Source organism: Crassostrea angulata, chromosome 4 (assembly GCF_025612915.1).
Source record: "Crassostrea angulata isolate pt1a10 chromosome 4, ASM2561291v2, whole genome shotgun sequence".
Classification (NCBI taxonomy): Eukaryota; Metazoa; Mollusca; class Bivalvia; order Ostreida; family Ostreidae; genus Magallana; species Magallana angulata.
Window position 1 is genome coordinate 7,652,335 of NC_069114.1, and position 20,402 is coordinate 7,672,736.

The 20,402-nt window shown below is 32.9% G+C and overlaps 1 protein-coding gene across 1 annotated transcript in view; it reads left to right on the forward strand.

Moving 5' to 3' along the window:
• Positions 1-5,067: 5,067 nt before the first annotated feature.
• LOC128180166 (uncharacterized) overlaps positions 5,068-20,402 on the forward strand; it is a 68,056-nt gene continuing 52,721 nt past the window's right edge. The window contains exons 1-6 of the mRNA XM_052848052.1: positions 5,068-5,265; positions 9,377-9,499; positions 11,975-12,164; positions 12,397-12,507; positions 12,879-12,936; positions 13,199-13,329. Of these exons, the coding sequence (XP_052704012.1) occupies positions 9,425-9,499; positions 11,975-12,164; positions 12,397-12,507; positions 12,879-12,936; positions 13,199-13,329 (565 nt within the window). The 5' untranslated portion in view covers positions 5,068-5,265; positions 9,377-9,424. The remainder of the gene's footprint in view (positions 5,266-9,376; positions 9,500-11,974; positions 12,165-12,396; positions 12,508-12,878; positions 12,937-13,198; positions 13,330-20,402) is intronic.

Sequence of the window (20,402 nt, forward strand, 5' to 3'; positions counted from 1 at the left end):
AACTGGCATCACAACAGACAGTTAAAATCAGATATTGTCTGCACACTGCGACAATCGGAAACAACCGTATCCGTAGTATGTTCACTCATTACCTCTAGATTTGTTTACGGAATTACATTGCTGGATGGTTTAAGTTCGAAGTCCCTGTCAAGACTGCAGAAAATTCAAAATACAGCGGTCTGTAATACTATAGTATAAGAAGGAAAAAAGCATGATCATATAACCTCTGTGGCTATGCTCTTTGTTGGCTGCCAGTGGAATTTCGAATCAAGTATAAGTTACTTGTGACTCTGGTAAGACGGGCTAAGGGACGTCACCATCGTACATACAGGACCTGGAAAATTCATATGTTCAAATGGGAACATTGTGTTCCGAAAACAACATGGTGATAGGCGGTTTGACGTAAGTGCTACTGAACTGTGGAAAGGCCCGGCAGATCTATGGCAGGCACAAACTTTTTGGGATTTTAAAAAATCTGTTCAAACTAGTTATTTATAATTGAGAATTTTTTTTACGTTCTTGTCTATGTTTCTTTTATTACCTTCAGCTTGAAAGTATAGTTGAAAAAATGTATCAAGTTCGCACTGAATTAATTAATGAAAAAACATGTATTGCAGGTTGTACCAAATCATTTCATTGATTTAACTTCCTCAAAAAGTACAAAATACACCTAGCTCAAATATTCAACAATTGCTGAAGACAGACATAAACCATGATCGCAAATTTAATAAACTCCAAAAGGAACATACTATTCACCTATGCATGTTATACAGTAAAATGGACCTAAATTACCACAAGATATATTTGTCTCTGTCTATGGAGGTATATTGCATATATTTTTTTTCATTAAATTATGATGTATACTTTTTTAATTTAAGGCAATCGCCTTTTTTTTTTTACCCCTATCCCACTTCTAAAAAAAATATACTTTGTTTAATACTTATAGAACTAATAAATCCCCATATAACAAACATGGGACAGATATAGAGATGTATATCAAATTCAAAACGGATTGTTTTGAAGTGACTTTTTTTCTATGAAAATATAACGTCAATGTGTCTGCACAGACACAGTAGTTCGAAGTACAAAATGGGTTTTTCTTTCCAAAAAAAGATCTCATGCCCACTGATAAAAAATATGGTACCCTATTTTGAAGCAAAGTTCGAGCTTAAATGAACAATATTCTAACTTTTTCTGAACAAATGGTTGTAAGGTGGACACCATTAAACCTTCTTAATATATTTCAGATTTTTAAATCTTCAAAATAAGTCTGTACCTGCGCAGTTCCACAGCTTTTCTGAGTGATTCAAAAGGCATTGTCCTGTTCTTGTATGCATACTTTTTAAACAAAATGACATGTAGGACTCCATTTTATTGCTTTTATAACTTTGGCAACATTTTTGGCCAGTTTTGGGAAGAAACAAGCACAATTTTTACATTCGTATCCTCAAATGTACAGGATGGCCGCACATCCCTCTTAATTAACACACCAATAATGAAGATTCTCCGACGACTATGTAAAGAATGTAAAGTTTACCTTGCACTCGACTATACGGTGTGATAAAGGAAAGGGTTTAGATAAATACCAGCAAGCTGAATCGAGATAGAAGATAATTAAACTGGAGATGTGCCAATCAACGAGTATTTTTCAACTTAAAATTACTCATCAATAAGCACATTTTTTGTCGATTTTAGCACACGGGTATTTTAAACTTTTTGATTTTGTTATGCCTGACGGCACATCTAGAAGTCATTGCCGAAGTGTAGTATGCACACACTTGGATATAGTTGATGATTCTTTTCTCATTTTAATGAGTGCACGAAGTTTGATTATTTTATCGAGATTGAGTAGCTATGGCGATGTAAAATCTAGGACAACAAAGGTGGGACCTGGACTTTGAAATAAGTCAACAGGTAAGACGTCATTAGCATATATAGAGGTGGTATAGATAGGAGCGAGTAAAAGGAACATGACGGCTGTGGCTTTTACGCATTAACGTTTGTAAGTAATAAACGGGTTAAGGGTACATATACATTTTGAAAGTGTTTAAATTTATATACCGTTAATCATGCAAATAGAACACGTTTGTTTACCTGATCATACAAAACAAAATTAAACTTCGGACTTGTGTGTAAAGATACACGTTTATTCACAACAGCACACATTGTTGAATGGGATGGTTCCTTATCGTCAAAGAAACAGGCACTGTAAATTTGTTCTTACAAACCTACGTCTACAAAATTGAACAGAGGACATGCGGTTGTTTTTTTTAAATATTCAATCATCTCTATAGCTACACTTAAATTTTTAAAGATTTTTAAGAAACACCCCACCAAACAATGTGAACTCCACTGTGAACAATGTGCCATTCTTATTTGTGCACAGTGTATTTCTTATAAAACACATTTAGGACATATTCAAGTCGACATTCTTAAAACATTCGAAAGCAAATCGGAAAAGTGGCAAAATGATTTGCAAGAATTAAAGACATTCATTTATTTTAAATACAAAGAGATTGCATCCAACATCCCAGTGCAGAAAGCTGATCTGAGTTAAAACTTCCAGAAATTGACAACAGCAATTGTCAAAGAACAAAAAGTCTGACACAGAGAATAGACACCAATATTTCAAACCTGAAATCTAATATATTCCTAAAAAACAAGAATACGAAACACACACACGATTTATGAAATTACCCAGAAAATTGCTGAACTGAAGAAGTTACTGAACTCCTGAGATGCCCGATGGAGTATTAATCCAGGAATGCTTAATAAAAACGATTGCCTCCTAAACTCAAAGTGTCCTTACCAAACATAAGGCATGCGGAAATCCACACAGATCATCCAGAAAGTTAAGTCCCTTACCATAGACAGGTTACTGACGAAGAGACCGATACACCACAGGTCATTAAATTATAGATATATGGTATGAAACTATACGGTGTTACATGACTACATGTAAATGATACTGAAATATGGACACGTGGTACTAACAACATGATGAAACTCTACAACCTTCGTGGGGAACTAATAAAGCCAAACCAATTCAGGGAGTACTTCATTAGATACAGCAGTGGTAAGGGGTGGGAATTAAGCTATATAGTTTATACTGATTACAAAGATAGAACTTGGAACATGGTGAAGAATACACCGATACAGACAGTGATCATAGTACAGGGGTGGGAACCTCACGGTGTCTTTAATACATCCTTTAGTGATCTCCTGGTTGTTATGGGCAATGATGATATTAAATAATCAAAGGTTGTGCGTTACTCTAGTTTCACAGAAATACAAAGTATTCTGTTCAATGGCGAATGAGAAGCTCTCTATTCATCTTGTAAAGACATCATCGAGAAAAGAAACGTAAATATCTGTGTGTTAGACAGTGAACCTCGTGCAGCCTTGATGTTCAATCAGGCCTTAAGACTCCGGTTTACTTACACTGGTCCTCCCTCTACTATCAATTAATAATTCTATCCAACTGGCATCACAACAGAAAGTTAAAGTCAGATATTGTCTGCACACTGCGACAATCGGTAACAACCGTATCCGTAGTATGTTCACTCGTTACCTCTAGACTTGTTTACGGAAATGCATTGCTGGATGAGTTAAGTTCGAAGTCCCTGTCAAGACTGCAGAAAATTCAAAATACAGCGGTCAGTAATACTATAGTATAAGAAGGAAAAAAGCATGATCATATAACCTCTGTGGCTATGCTCTTTGTTGGCTGCCAGTGGAATTTCGAATCAAGTATAAGTTACTTGTGACTCTGGTAAGACGCTTCAAGGGACGTCATCCTCGTACATACAGGACCTGGCAAATTCATATGTTCATATGGGAACATTGTGTTCCGAAAACAATATGGTGATAGGCGGTTTGACGTAAGTTCTACTGAACTGTGGAAAGGCCCGGCAGATCTATGGCAGGCACAAACTTTTTGGGGTTTTAAAAAATCTGTTCAAACTAGTTATTTATAATTGAGAATTTTTTTTTTACGTTCTAGTCTACGTTTCTTTTATTACCTTCAGCTTGTAAGGATAGTTGAAAAAATGTATCAAGTTCACACTGAATTAATTAATGAAAAAACATGTATTGCAGGTTGTACCCCATCATTTCATTGATTTAACTTCCCCAAAAAGTACAAAATACACCTAGCTCAAATATTCAGAAATATTCAACAATTGCTGAAGACAGAGATAAACTATGATCGCAAATTTAATAAACTCCAAAAGGAACATACTATTCATCTATGCATGTTATACAGTAACAAGTAAAATACCAACAACACAAAGTGAAAACAAGCAATTTGTTCCCATTTTTTTATTGATCTGATGTTACTTACCCCAAAATAAATGTATACAGTTTGATTTTATTACTAGATAGGATTGTACATTTGTATCTATTGTCATCGTCTGTATAATCACAACTATTTACCATTGACTGAAAAAAATTAATATGGTACATATAGGCATATTCCACCCTTTTGTGTTCAACTTGTCTTCACTTCTTTTTGTGTAATCCTTAAGCGGTCTCTTGTTCTCTTAGTTCATTATTCCGTTTAACAGAAATCAACTTTGTAGACGTATGACTTGCATAACTATTGTAACTTATCTGTCGTATATAATGTGAATGCTTAAATTCCAATTGCAAGGTCAGTCGAAAGATGGTACACGATAAGATTCAACAAACAAACATAAAAACGCATTAAGGGGGATGTGCGGCCATCTTGTACATTTGAGGATAAGAATGTAAACATTTCTTGAACTGGCTTGTTTCTGTCCAAATACATTCTTATTCTCAAATGTACAAGATGGCCGCACATCCTTTTAAATAACATGCCAAAATGAAGATTCTACGACTATGTAATGAATCATTCACCTTGCACTAGACTTATTAATACGGTGTAATAAAAGCTGAGGGTTTAGATAAATACCAGCAAGCTGAATTGAAATCGAAGATAATTAACTTCATGTGCCAATCAAAGAGTATTTTTTTCACTTTAAAACTAAGATACTCATCAATAGGCACATTTTTTTCGATACATTGTACTAGCAAACGGGTATTTAAACTCTTTGATTTTGTTATGCCTAACGGCACATCTGGAACTCATGGCCGAAGTGTAGTATGCACACACCTGTATATAGTTGATGATTCTTTTTTAATGAGTGCACGAAGTTTGATTATTTTATCGAAATTGAGTAGCTATGGCGATGTAAAATCTAGGACAACAAAGGTGGGACCTGAACTGTGAAATACGTTTAACAGGTAAGACGTCATTAGCATATATAGAGGTGGTAGGGATAGGAGCGAGTAAAAGGAACATGGCGGACAGTGCCTTTTACGCATTAACGTTTGTAAGTTATAAACGGGTTAAGAGTACATATACATTTTGAAAGTGTTTAAACTCAAATACCGTTAATCATGCAAAAGGGACACGTTTGTTTACCCGATAATATAAAACAAAATGAAACTTGAGACTTGTGTGTAAAGGTACGCGTTTATACACAACAGCAACAATTGTTCAATACGATGGTTCTACATCGTCAAACGGACACTTTAAATTTGTTCTTACGAATCTACGTCCACAGAATTTAACAAAAGTCATGCGGTTTTTAAAAATATTCAATCATCATTTTAGCTTCACTTAGCTTTATTTTTAAGATGAGAAACGCTTATTCTTGAGCGTGAAAAAAGTAATGAGCTGTAAAAAGACAATTACGTCATTAACAAAAGGGTTCTTTCTAAAGAAACTAGATCTGGATTTTAAACTGAATTACCAGGAAGTTATTTACATTAGATGCATGTGTCTAAGTGGATTGTTGTTAGCAACATATACGTTTAAACAGTTTATTTATAGCGAGCGCAGCTCTACCGGCAAGGCGTGTGTGAATAGAAAATTCGGACTAGTTGCATATTCATTCAACGGATTTTTTTGGCGTCAGTAAATCGGACCACTAATGCATTGTTTTAATCGTCCCAGTAGTTCCCTGTAATCATGGCAATTTTTATCACTTCACACTCTTAGGAGAACCAACAAGACAATAAATACAATAACGGTGTATACGATGTACAATCAATGTTACCTCGAAAGTTCACCTCAGTACAGTCAATAAAAAAAAATCGAGTAACGTCACAAAGGTTAACACATTGATCTGATAATTTTTTTCGGCGAAAGTAAAATTTGACCCACAATTCATAGTACCAATACTTTCCAATCTCACACCATGAACATCATGCTTTTTAAGTGAATACTACAGTATACTTTTATTTTTAAGGGGAGTTTTAAAGAGAAAAATTACTCTAACTGAAGTTAATGTAAATCTGCTGAAAATCCTCTCAAAATCTTTCAAAGCTAAAGAATGAGGACATTCCTCACCCCTGCGAATGTTATAGTCATTTAAATTTTAGACCACGTGGTTTTTTTATCCTTTCAGTTTCGCAGTAAAAATCGTGCCTCGTGTTTATAGTCTAGTTCATAGAATCTATAGGTACTATTGTAGTCAAATATTAAATCTAGAGGTTTATTGATTTTAAATTTTATCTTCATTAATTGGTGAATAAAATGTATTTTAGAAATAAATGTGACGATACAAAAAATAGTTTTAGTCAGCTGTTGCAAAAATTAACATGCTAAGTAGAGATCCCCCCTGAGGATTAATTTTCGATCCGCGCCTGACCTAGTAATAGCATCAATAGTGAAACAGACTATACAATTTTATGCAGAATGTTCCTTGAAAATTACTCGATATGCTAAGTTTTTATGCAAAACATACATCTATTATTTTTTTTAAAACATGGTATTGCACACCACAAGCATCAAACATGGATGTGATTTTATTAAGCCACACAATGTTCATATTTTCAACCACTCAACACATGGTTGAACACGAACGATAACTCTGTTCTGAATATTATCGTTTAATATAAAAAAAACGCTAAATGGTGAAATAAACCAACTTATTAAAAGAATTTCCTGTTTTAACATAAACCAAAGTAGGATACGATATGAAAAACGACCAGTATTTACGTATTTTGAGAATATTATTCGAACACTTATACTTCCGCTCGAAATTTCACAGGAACTGAACAAATCTCGGTGAAGTCTCGTGAACTTCCATTCGAGCACCTCTGGATTTATTCCATACCTAGCAACGATAAAGAAAACATTCCGAACACCTTCGCAGGGGTGTTTTTCAGATATAGGAAACAGTTGTAACTTGCACTCATTTGAATGAATGTTTACATTTATCTTATTCACTATAATTACGGTAACGGTAATTTCCAGGAGCATAGACGAAGCTTTTTCTTTAAAGGTAGATGGGTGGGTGGATGGCAGCCTTATCCAAAAAATCTTTACAAGCAAAAAGAAAAAAAGGATAATTCTCAAAATCATGAAAATTCAAATCATTTAGCTCTTTAGCACTTCAATGGATTCTTTAGTTTAATTTCCATTTATTACATGACCCCAATCCCAAGGAGGGGGGGGGGGGCAAATTTTCTTAGTATACTGTTGTCTCAGAATATCGTGGTAATTATTTTTCCCTAAAAAAAAAGATATACCAAGTTATCATTTTCACATTTCATTAGTCCTGTTCAAAAAGCTTGTATTAGACTAGCTTTTCTGAGGAATATCAATTACCCAACATACGTAGTTTATTTTGTGTGCTATTTTTAAATCACAAGTCTTATTCACCTTCAAAATTAGAGAGTTCCATTGTATTGCAGAATTGGAAGTTCAGTTATAACGGGCAGTTTTTATTTTTTACAAATGAAATATGATTCTTTATGAAATTATGAAATTTTTTGGAACATACCGCAATACAACGGAACCCACGATATAGTGAGAAGAGAGTATATGATATGATAAGCAAATTTTTTTTAAAGCGTAAGTTAAAAAAAATAATAATAAAAATTATTTTTTTTAAAGTGGAGGGGGCAACTCCATGATAAGTCGATTTTCTATGTGTTAATTCAAAAAAAAAAAAAATAACATGGGGGGGGGGGGCTATGATAAGTCAATTTGTGTATGTAAGTTTAAGAGAAAAAAATGTCTACTGCAAATATGGGGATGAACTGACGTACGTTACAATCACTATAAAAGAGGAAATAGAGTGCAACGAACATTTATCTATACTACTATATCAAAATAATAGACTCGAAATTTTGGGCTTTAATACCGAGAAATCAGAGGAGTACTGTCTTTTGTTTGATATACTTTAAACATCATTGGTACTTGAAGATTACCAATTTGCTCTTATTTTTTCTCAGGCAAGCTTCGCTGATTAATAATCAACGAAAATTCCTTTAAAAACCCCGGAAATCATTTGGATTTTTTGGATTTTACAATCTTGCGCATGCGCATTACATTCACGCTAAATCACGGGATGCTCTTAAGGTTATGTTTCCACAATATTACATTTGCATGGATAAACTAAAAAACGATAATAAAATGCGTGTAAATTTTTATTGAAAATTTGCTATATATTCTGTTCATCAAAGAAATACGGGAGATAATTACAACTCAGTGCATTTAATATAAAAATTCCCGAGAGTTCCGAATGTCAATATGGTGTGTTATTTGAAGCAAGTAAAAAACGTTAGTGAAAAAGTGTTGAATTCTTCATTAATATGAATTAAATTTTTAGAAAAAAAGGTATTCACAGCCTCAAAATGTTTTGTTATGAATACTTTGACCTTTTTTTTTCAATGCAGCTTCATTAATTTTCTCCATAATCGTTTCGGAGGCATTTTAAATGTGGTGAAGGCCTGTCCCGAGACACAGTTAGTTTATTCTAACTAAACAGAGTGTAGTGAATTTAATAGCATTATTGTAGGCTTAAAGCTTGGTTATGTAAATGTCAACAATACGGTGTGTTGATGTATCTATTTTGTAAATATCCGATATCATATGCAATGTCAACCCGTGCACATACGGGGCAAAGTCTAGTAGATATTAAAATCTTTATTATTCAACAACATTGTGATTGAACTATTGTTTTACTTATAAATAAATAAACAAAAAATCTTCTAAACTACGAATAATGTAAATTTACTGAAAAAAATAAGTATGTTTTCTTTTATTTTGCTATTAAATTTATTTATTTGTTAATTTTATTTTTATCGATTTATCATCATTTATTGTTTGATCACATGCTGTGCTCGACCCAACAGTCTCACATTTTACTTTAAAAAGATTTTATTTATTTTCGTTTTGACGTTTAGTTACTATTATCATTAAGTATGTGTATTTTTCATTAAATCTAGAACATATTTTTCTTTTAGGGGGAAATAGTTCTAGTAGCATGTAATTAGATAAAACCATTCGGTTGCCCCAAAAGTCGACATTGTATTTAAAAATGAGATTTATTTATTTTAGGTTGAGTCCGGTTGAACAGAGCAAACGAGAACCAATAAAGGAAAGCAAATGAGTCTTTACACAAATGCGTGTCTTGTGATTTTGGGATACTTCTTTTCCTCCATAATCGTTCTAAATACATGTGTAAGTAAATTGTTTTATTCATTTGCTTGTTTAACGCATCTGCTTTAAAATTAAATTAAACTACCTATTTAAAATACCTTTGTAAATACAAGTAAGTGATGATAAAAAAGTTTTACGCACAGTACAACAATGATTAGATACGATATTATTGCGAGCAATAATCAGCCCTTCCTTTCAATGTCAACATCATATTCTCAAAAAAAACCTTCTTGTGCAAGGACAGTTGAAAGAGTTATTTTAAAAAAAATCGAAATATATTATCGTTTTCTGAAGCGCCAAACATTTCTACTAGTTTTCCTTCAAAGTGTTTATTAAATTTATTAAATCGTTTCTTAAGAAAAAAGACTTTGCCCCTTTGCATCTCTTCTGCAAGGGGCTGGTTCCTGAATATTAATGTACTTAAGAAGGTCTTGGACTATGCAACACAACATACTGTTCCTTAGTTGTAAGATAAATGCGACAATACTTCTTGGGGGACAGTCATATGACTATCTTATAGGAGTCAATATAACAGTTTTGAAGATAGTATGTTGTTCAGAGTCAAATCCAATAAACCACAAAATAAATGCACCAGAGTAAGTGCTTACATTTTTAGTACATGCATTTCAACACGTGTGATTTGTTGTTTGTAAGCTATATTTGAATTTTACTTCATTTGTAAGTGTTGAGAAATTAAGTAAAAACCTACTTTCAGTTTCGATAAAACCAGTCCGAAATAGCAACAATGAGAGTAACGTGATGGAAAGCTTTGGAGGATCCAAGTCAGTGAAAGTTGAAACTATATGCTTGTAATGAAATAATATAGATTGAATACGTAAAGAGTGAATATTTTTACTGGGAACTGATTTAGGGTATACATAGAAATCAAGATATATGGCATATGTTGAATAAATAAAATGAGCCATTTAGATTCTTAAATGCACGATGTAAGTTTTATTGGAAAGAACTTTCTAGTACGGGGTAACCATGAACGCTGTTTGAATAATTAACGCCATGGCCAAATTGTAGGGCGGGTTAAATATCGAGCAGTTACTTTTGATATGACAACTTTGGTTAATGGTATGCAAATAAATATGTATACATACTAACGTTTTAAATTACATACTTTTCATTCCACTACAGATTAGAGGTTAACCTTATACACTGAATAGCGACCCATTGACATAATATGTTATCAATTTTAGCTCTACGTCTGTATGAATAAATAATGTAGGCATAAAACGGGTAAGTTGATTCGGGGGACAGTCTTTAATCTGAAATTCTTTTCACACAGTGTTAAGAGTAATGAGATATGACCTATAGAACAAATAGAAAAGAAATAGATGCACTATACACTCAATCCCTGGTTTGAAATAAAACAAACAAAAAAACAGATAATTTTTTTCCAGTCAATCGAAAAATAATACTAAAGGCCATGTACATGTATAGAAAGCATTGTATTATAAATAATGCATAACATTTTTATTCCCGCGCTTGGGCAGAGTATCATTGTATTTCTCTTTTGGATATATTTTGCATTTAAAAATAACATTATATCAAAGTTTCAAGATTCTTTTCCTCTAAAGATCTTTAATTCCGTAAAAGATTGTAAGTTTGCAAGGCCAACGAGTTAAAAACATCAGGATGAATACTTTGCTTAATAAGCGTTTAACAAATTGTAAATCGTTTTGAGAGACATCTGTCATGTTGTGAATTTTGAATTTACTGGGTGGGTGTAAATATAAAATTTACATCATGACACATATGTAAAGACTCCTGGCCAACATATGTCTCTTATTGAAGGGTGTCCTCGAAACCTTCCTTAAATAGCCAGGATTTTAGCATTTTAAACATTTCTTTTTTATTCTTATCGTCATAACAAAATGTTTGTTATTCTAAGGATAAATGAGAAATAATTTTAGGGGCCTGTGACTAAATTCTCTAAGTGAGTCCCTATGACAATTTTAAATTTGAAGCTTGTTTTTTAGAATGAAATTCGGCAGAATTTTTCCTTTTTAAAAGTTTACAAAATTTTTTTTTTTGGTCAATAGTTACATCATAGCATACCGATTTTAAAGCTGGCTCCTTACTCTGGATTTGTAGTTTTATAGTTTTGAATAACTTTTGACCTATGATTTACAGATAACTTTATAAAAAAGTAATGAGTAACATGTCGAAATTAAAAAAAATTATCTCCATTTTTTTCGCCTTGTACTTTAAGGACATAAAAAGTAACATTTGAAAACCAAATTTCACTTCGGTATTTTTGAATTTTTGTAAGGAGTTAGCAACACAAAAAAGTTATACAATTGAGAAGTTTGTCGATTTATGGGAACAGAAAATGATGTTATCAAAAATTAAAACAAATGTGAAATTCGAGCCATTTACGATTTATGGAAAATAGCCATCTGGATCAATACTTGTTTATTATCTTCGTGATATAGAAATATTTGTAGAATACAGAATAATTAAAGAATATATGTTTTGATATTTCAGAAAAAGCTAGAGGGATATAAGTTTCCAGTGCATTCAACAAAATTTTGTCCAGGAAATGAATCAGAGTGGAACAAAAGAGCGTCAGCTCTCAACTGTAACAAGACTAATGGCTACACGTGTTTACCGAACGAAAACTTCACGGAGCTGTTAGAATTCTGTTACACAGCACCTTTTATATGGATTCAGGAAGGTACAGACAATATTTTTTTTTTCATGTGCTCTTTACTTTAAAATTATCCTCCATATACATGTACCATTACAAATGTATATATTTACCTATCATGGGATGAAAAATAAGATATACATGTACGTATACTTGCATACCTTTTATATGAATGTATTGAAAAAAAAAGTTCCTTAACGTTATGGCTTTATCATGAGGTTTCAAATATCTAGAAAGATAAACGTTCATTCACTTTCAGGCGTGTGTTTATACCTAAAAAGAAGAGGTTCATACGTTGATGCATACAACTGTAGTCACTTCATAGATGGATGTCACAATACCTCATATCAAAGCAGTAGAATCTTTGATTGTAAGTGTAGTAACTTCCGCATTTTATAATACGTTCTGACAAAGTTATCCAAAATATTTGCAGAATAAATGCTTTACATATTAGATCAAGTAGAAACCATGTAGCTAATAATATATCCTTTAATTTTCAAAAAAAATTGATTCAGTAAATATTTTAATTCAAATGAAAGCACTTAAGTTTTGACGTTTTTTTGTTTGTTTTTTTTTTGTGTGTGTGTTTTTTTGTTGTTTTTTTTTGGGGGGGGGGGGGTAACTCTGTATGTTAATCAAACATTAAGTTCAATATTTTTAACCAAATTAACAGCTAAGAGCAACTTTCTTGTACAATGTCTGAACAGTTGAACCACCTATATATTCAATGGTATATTACAGATCCAGCTTGTATAACTATTGGTGATGGTTGTCTCCTGGCCGAACAATTTTGTAAAAGGTATGTTAGTTAAGTCAGAAAAAGGGTATAGCGTTACGTAAAGTTATATAAATGCAGCAACGTTAGTAAATTAAATATCATATGAATAATTTTTTTATCACATCAAATTTTTATCTGCAAAAAAGCAAAACCGGAATAAATATACAAATTAAAACATAACCTACTTTGTGGAGTATCTAAATATATGAATTATCAATCTTCTGAAAAGGATAAAAGGAAAATAATAATTACCATTCCCAATATTAAATTTAAAAAATTACAGTTCTCCAAACACAACTCACCATCCTGAAACATCAGAACTTGACACGGATGACTGGCTCTGGGTCTTGATTGTGATAAGCATCGTTGTCGTTTGTTTTTCATCATGTATGCTGTACGTCTACCGTAAAAGAAGTGAGTGTTTTTAAAATTATAATGTATATAATTGACACTCTTTCAAGCATCATTTACGAATGTGAAGGATGAGGGTCATTGTATGAAATAAGTCTGGGGTTCAAGTGGGTGTCATGTAGCATTATCTCCGAGTGCAGAGAGGCGTATCTCAATTCAAAGAAGTTAAAAGTATGTATGCTGTTTTAAATGAAAATCTTTAAAGAAAGAAATGTTTGCGTTTTTCCATTAAGCTAAAAAAGTTAAATATACAGTTTAGATCAAACGCATTTAAAAGTATTGAACATAAATTCTAATTTATTTGAAATATTCATAAGCACGTGGTGTGACAGGCTGATTTTAGAACGTGCACAAGATGTCGATGCGAAAATATGGTCGGTTCGTATACCGCAGTGGTATAACGCGTTCGGAGCGAAAATTTGAAAAATGACGCTGTAAAATGAAAATCATTTAATATTTTTTAGTTTGATAAGATATCGGCGCTTCTGATTGGTGTAAAAATTTCTTTGATACCTGCATCAATAGAATTTTTGCCGGATATACTTTTCTCATATGTTCTTATTTAGCACTATTCATAAAACGGGAACTTAAAAAAAAAACAGTCAACAAAGTGTAAAGTTATGTCTGTTTAATTGTCAAGCAAACAAAATACACCTTTATAGATATAAGAAATAAAAAGTTTTACTTTCAAATGTAAACAATACATATTATTTAATTTACTAAATAGTAAATTAGGCGTCTTCCCACAATTTCGTTTGATTGAGATCAATCAAAATTTACAGCGAGACTGGCTGTTCTTTTTCCAGGAATAATTTAAACGAAGAAATAGGCCTATACACTTTCACGGTAACACTGCTGTTCAAATTTGGTAATGATGAGTTTTAAATTTACAAACGTACAAGATCGGTTATCATAATAAGCATCGTAAAGCAAAGCTATGAGTAGTGCATCAATGTTTGATGATTTACCAAAATTTGAGTGTCAGTCGTAGATGTATAAGGATGATACAGACCTTGGTTTAAGTCATGTTTTTGTTTACATGAATTTATTACATTCAACTTAAGATTTTTAAACTTAGAATTTCCTATTCAGCATTTAAAATATAAACTAGATGCTGTCATTAGACAGTAATACCCGCACCATGTGTTTGCCCCTAAATAACACTGTTTTGTACCAGTTTAATTAAAAATGAAGGCTCTATGCAAGCTCCGGTAATACAATTAAAATTTATAATTTTCATAACTGAAGGATGAGATCCCTTTCCATATGATAATACACATCGTGACATGAGCAGCACTTTATGTGCAATTTGGGGTAGAACTGTTTGCAGTGAATTTCCGTTAATCAATAATCTTACCATTTTATGTCATAGAAAGTATAATGGTCTACATAATTATTACAAACAAAATTAAAAATTAAATTATGCCCCCTCCCCGTGGCGGTTGCAGGTTTTAGATTTGCTTCTGTGTGCCTACATGAACATCATCGTGTGCACAGATCACAGATTTAGAGAAGGGGTGGGGGTGAGGGGTCCAGACCCCCCCCCCCCCCCCAATGAAAATTCATTTATATCAATTGTAAAATTACCAAAAATAGACCTTGGACCCCAATGCTCTTACAGACATGTAAACGCTCAAACCCATTGCGCTTCAATGTTAGGTAACATTATTTGGGGGTAAATATTTAATCAATATTTAATATACTTTATTGTTATAATATACTAGTATATAATATACTATATATATATATATATAAATACTAGTTTCACAAATTACTAGTTTCACAAATTACCGGGTATTTTAATGTTTACTGTATCTTAATTTTTAATGTCGTCAGTCCTACGGTTTTTTTCTTCCATCTCAATGATACTGTATCGTCTGTATGATAAAAGATCGTCTAGAACACCGAAAATTCAATTTTGATGTAAGTATATACATGTACATCATATTTGAAATATAAAAATACTCAAAACACGCATAAAACGCTTTCACTAACTGCGTACGTTACGCTGATATGCCAGCAATACCATACAAGAAAAATAAGTAAAAAGTTATAGCTAATTTGCTCGTTTAATAATGTTAATGTATCACAATTCGTATACATTTGATTTTTCCGTTTCCGTACTCAACTAAAGCCAAATGAATACAATGCTATAATTGATAGACATTCATATGAATATTAATAAGATAACAACGTGTTGATAATCATTCATTAGATATAAATAAAAAATACAAAGTAAATCGTTTCTGGCCAGTCTATACCCTTTTTAAGCGATAAACGTGATGATATTTTCCATTCCGTTCCGCTTTCCGTTCCGTTTTCCGTTCCGCGTTTTAGCAACACCCATACATGCATGTCTGTGTTTTCCGTATGCAGAAAAGGATTAATTAGTTAAGATCAGCTAAAGGAATTCATTATTGTGTTTTAATTGGATTATCATTTTGATGTTGACCAATTTAGGTAAGCATAATACATGTAGTAGCAGTAGCACAATATAATGAGATGCCAGCATACATATATAAGTTCTACTTTCACTTTCTAAATGTGATCTCCCTTTGACAGCATACTGTATCATCATCTTTTAATATTTAAATAAGCTTATCATCGTTACCTATCCTATCGCATTAGCAAAGTTTCTGTCATTTTAGTTGCAAAAGTTATTTTTTTTCATTTGTCAGACTGCATGCAGTATTGAGTTGACCCCATATTGACCCTGTATAAACAATTTCTTATTAAATTTGTGTATTACATGTAAGTAGGTGTAGACACTTATCATTTTTATATGAGTTATAATAGGAAGGAAGGAGTATTTCTTTCTTAATGTATTATAATGCATTAAAAACAATGTAGGTCATAACCTTATGGGACTGTTCTGACCCCACGAAACAGGAAAATACAAAATATCTTCTAATGTCATTATGATGCATCAAATGGTGTAAAGTACATTAATGACCCCCAGGTGTTGTCTTTAACCCCCCCCCCCCTTCCTTTATGAAATAGGAAATGATATGATAAACTGTATATTTTGTTAACTTCTGAGATCTGAGATCCTCATCCCTAAACCATATAATTTATTTTTGCTCTTTGTGTCATTGCGCATAAAATTGTATGTAGATTATGCCCCCTTGGAGACACCCTGACATTTTAGAACTAGAAATAATAATGTATTTTATCTTATTCATATGTTATACAGTAGTGTTTGATCCATGTGGGTAAATGCTAGCCTAATGATGTCACTGCTTTGTTTAGGAGACTTTACAATTGCCCCAAATAGGCGAATACACATGGAAGTGATGCATATAATATTTGGTTTATAAATCTTAAAAATTGAATTAAGCAATTTCCAAAATGTAAATGTGAATCACGAGAGAAAAAGCAATCAAGAAATGATTTAAAATTTGCTACTGTACACATGTAAGAATGTATTAAGAAGACTGAATCTTTATAACCAGGTTAGATTGGGGGGGGGGGGGGTTGTTGAATGTGGAGTATAAACATTTATAATTTGAATCGTTTATTGTTATTAATTTTAACTTGTCAATGAATACTACTTATTGATCCCAAGGTAGAAATATGACCTCTGATCATATCTCAATAGATCATTTGTCAATTATGCAAGGTGTAATATAAATTTTTTTTAAGAAGAACATTTTTTACCAGTTTATAAAAGTTTTTAGACACCCAAATTATATTTTGATTTTAATAGATCATTCGACAATTAAGGGGGGGGGGGAACAGTTTATATTTGAGTTTGTTTGGGAGTGGGGGTTCCAAGTCATATATTTGACAATTTTTTAATGTAATTTCAAATAAGACTAAGCCATACTACAGTCATGAACATGAATAGTATAGAACAAAACACAAACTAATACATGTACATGTATATATACATAGGAAGTATTACAAAACAGATGATTGATCTATATATGGGTTCTTAAATTGAATCATATATCATGTACATATTATATTATTGTTTCTTTGTTCAAGGCATTTAAGATGGTATGTAGGTCATGATCCCAAGTGCTCTTCCTGAAATTATTAAATATCATAAAATCCATTGAGATCCCCACCTTAATCCAAAGACATTATTCCTCCTCAGGTCATGCAGGCGCATCAGATCATATTATGGCATGTAAGTCATGACCCTAAGGGGTCATCCTGACCCCCTTAGAATCAGAAATTGTCAATTATCTTTAAATTATTGATGTTTGATGATCCTATCTCTATTTAATCTTTATTATTAAGTCTCTCGAATGAAATTTTGGAGACTTATTGTTTTTGTACGGTTCTTAATACGGTACATGTATTATTATTTATCTTCTTTTTCTTCTTTCCTGCTCTGAACTTGTTTCTCAGAGATGGGTGAACAGAACTATACAAAACTCTAGGATATGATAGGCCTGCATATCGAGTTGTGCACCCTGGTTTGATTTTTCTCATTTTGGGTTAGACAACCACTTTTAGGGGGAGGGGGGGAGGGGGGTGTCAAAAGGGTGGGGGGTCTAACATTGAACCTTGTAGGAAGAATCGTAGACTCTATTGTAAATAGTAACTTGAAAACGGACAAAGATAATAATATAGGGTTTTCATAATCATATATTGGCCGTTACTGGCAATATATAGGGTTTATTAGATCTGATCCCTGGGGTCATCCCCAACCCCCAGGAATTTGAAATTACCATATATCTCAGAAACTGTTATAATCATGACCCCTAAACCATATATATTCATGTTTCTGATGTCAAGGAGCATCAAATGTTATGTAGGTCATGGGCCCTGTGGGTGGTCCTGACCCCCTAAAACAGCAAGTCCCTTAATATCTTCAAAACAGTTGAGATCCCCACCCTTAAACCATATATATTCTTGTTCCTTGTGTCAAGGGGCATCAAATGTTATGTAGGTCATGGGCCCCGGGGGTGGTCATGCCCCCCTTTGAACAGGAAGTGCATGAATATCTCGAAAACGGTTGAGATCCCCACCCCTTAACCATATATATTCTTAATCCTTAAAGGGCATCAAAAGCTATGTACCGGTAGGTAATGGGCCTCAGGGTTAAATTTAATTTTTCAAAACTGTAATGCACATCTATCGAACAGTTCCTATCATATCCCAAGATATGATGTGTCTATCCATTAAATCATAAAAGGAGTTCTAGGATCTAAGTTTTTTGGAAGTGATAAACGTCAATTTTCTGCTACTTTTTGACTCCCTGGATGAAATTTAAATTTTGAAAACCTTACTGCACATCTATAGAACAGTCCCTATCATATCCCAAGATATGATTGTCTATCCATTAAATCATAAGAGGAGCTCTTGGATCAATGTTTGTTTTTTTAGTGATAAATGTTAATTTTCTGCTACTATTTGACTCCCTGGATGAAATTTAAATTTTTAAAACCTTATTGCACATCTATAGGACAGCCCCAATTATATCCCAAGAGATGACGTAGCTACTCCAAAAGTTGAAAGAGGAGTTCTGGGAACCATATTTTTTTTTCCAAAAAACGTCATTTTTTGTTGCCCACTGATCCCCTTAATAAAAAAAAAAAAATTCTGGAACCTGATCACGCCTTAATATGACACCCCCAATCATATTCTAGAAGATCATTTGGCTACTGCCAAAAAAAAATGACGTTTTTGAAACCAGTTTTTTTGTAAAAAAAAGTCATTTTTTAGCCATTAAATGACCCCAGGACAAAATTGAAAATTCCGAAACCTTATTGCGCATCTATAGGATACCCAAAAACATATTCCAAAAGATGATTTGTCTACTGTTGAAAATGTAGGAGGAGTTCGAGGAAGAAGGTTTTTTGTGAAAAAACGTCATTTTTTACCAATTATTTGACCCCCAGGACTAACAGAGAATTTTTGAAACCTTTTTACAAAACAACATGATACCCCAAATCAAACTCCAAGAGTTCAGTTTGCTGGTTTATAAGATGTAGGAGCAGTTTGAGAAAGTAAAACGTGACAGACGGACGGACGGACAGACGGACGGACGGACGGACGGACGGACAGACGGACGGACGGACGGAACAGGGTAACAACAATATACCCGAACTTTCTTTAGAAAGTGCGGGTATAATAAATTAAAGCATGGCCTCAGACCTTTGTACAAACAAAGCATTGTGTACAAAGCTCTGTATCTTGCTTTTAACTCAAAACTTGACTCTTCTACACAATAGGAAACTGTAAAAAATTAAAACAAGGAAAAATGCACTAAAACAAAGAAAGAGCACACTTGTTTTTCATCATAAATATACTTATATATTTCTAGCAGCAAAAATATTCTCCGTTTAGACTGAAAATGCAACGCATCTTAACAAATCATGTTGCATTATTCAACCATTACGCAGAGATCATACCGAATTACGAATAAAATGAAAGTACAAATGAATTGTGTTTTATAATATGTTGTTAGTTCATCAGATTTTCCTCATTTTGCGCAGGTAAACAATCGGCTGTCTGATTTACCGACGTCTATGTTTGAAATGCTACGTAAATATTCCAAAATGCAGGCGATAGTTCCCCTCAAGTTTAAAGTCATAATTTACGAAAATGTAACTAAAATCAAAACGTCACAAAAGAACACGTCAACGCATTGAAATATTAAACCTCAATTTACTTCACAAAATCGGCACAAATATATTTTGCAAGTTTCAAAGCTTCGCACGTAAACTTTTGCACAACAAGCAACTTCATCTTTGTCAGTTTGACCCGTTTTTGTGAGTCAAACATGGCTGCTTCAAACAAAAACCTGATTTTCGATACACGAAATACCAAACCCGAACTTATAAACTGATCGACCTCTATCCTTTCTTTATTATTTTTTTCGTAAATTACTCAAATTTGAAACAGCATTAGCCCAAGATTTTTGTAATTTATATTTTTTCCTTTCCATAAGGATTATTTACGCTAAATTACGTTGAGTTTGACTCAGTAGTTCTTTTGAAGAAGATTTTTAAAAATGCATCCCCATTTTTCTACAGTTTCGAGGTTTTCTCCGCTTTGAATAAAAATCGGTCTTTCATTTTTGCAATATATTCGTCTTTCTATATGGATGCTTTGTGTCAAAT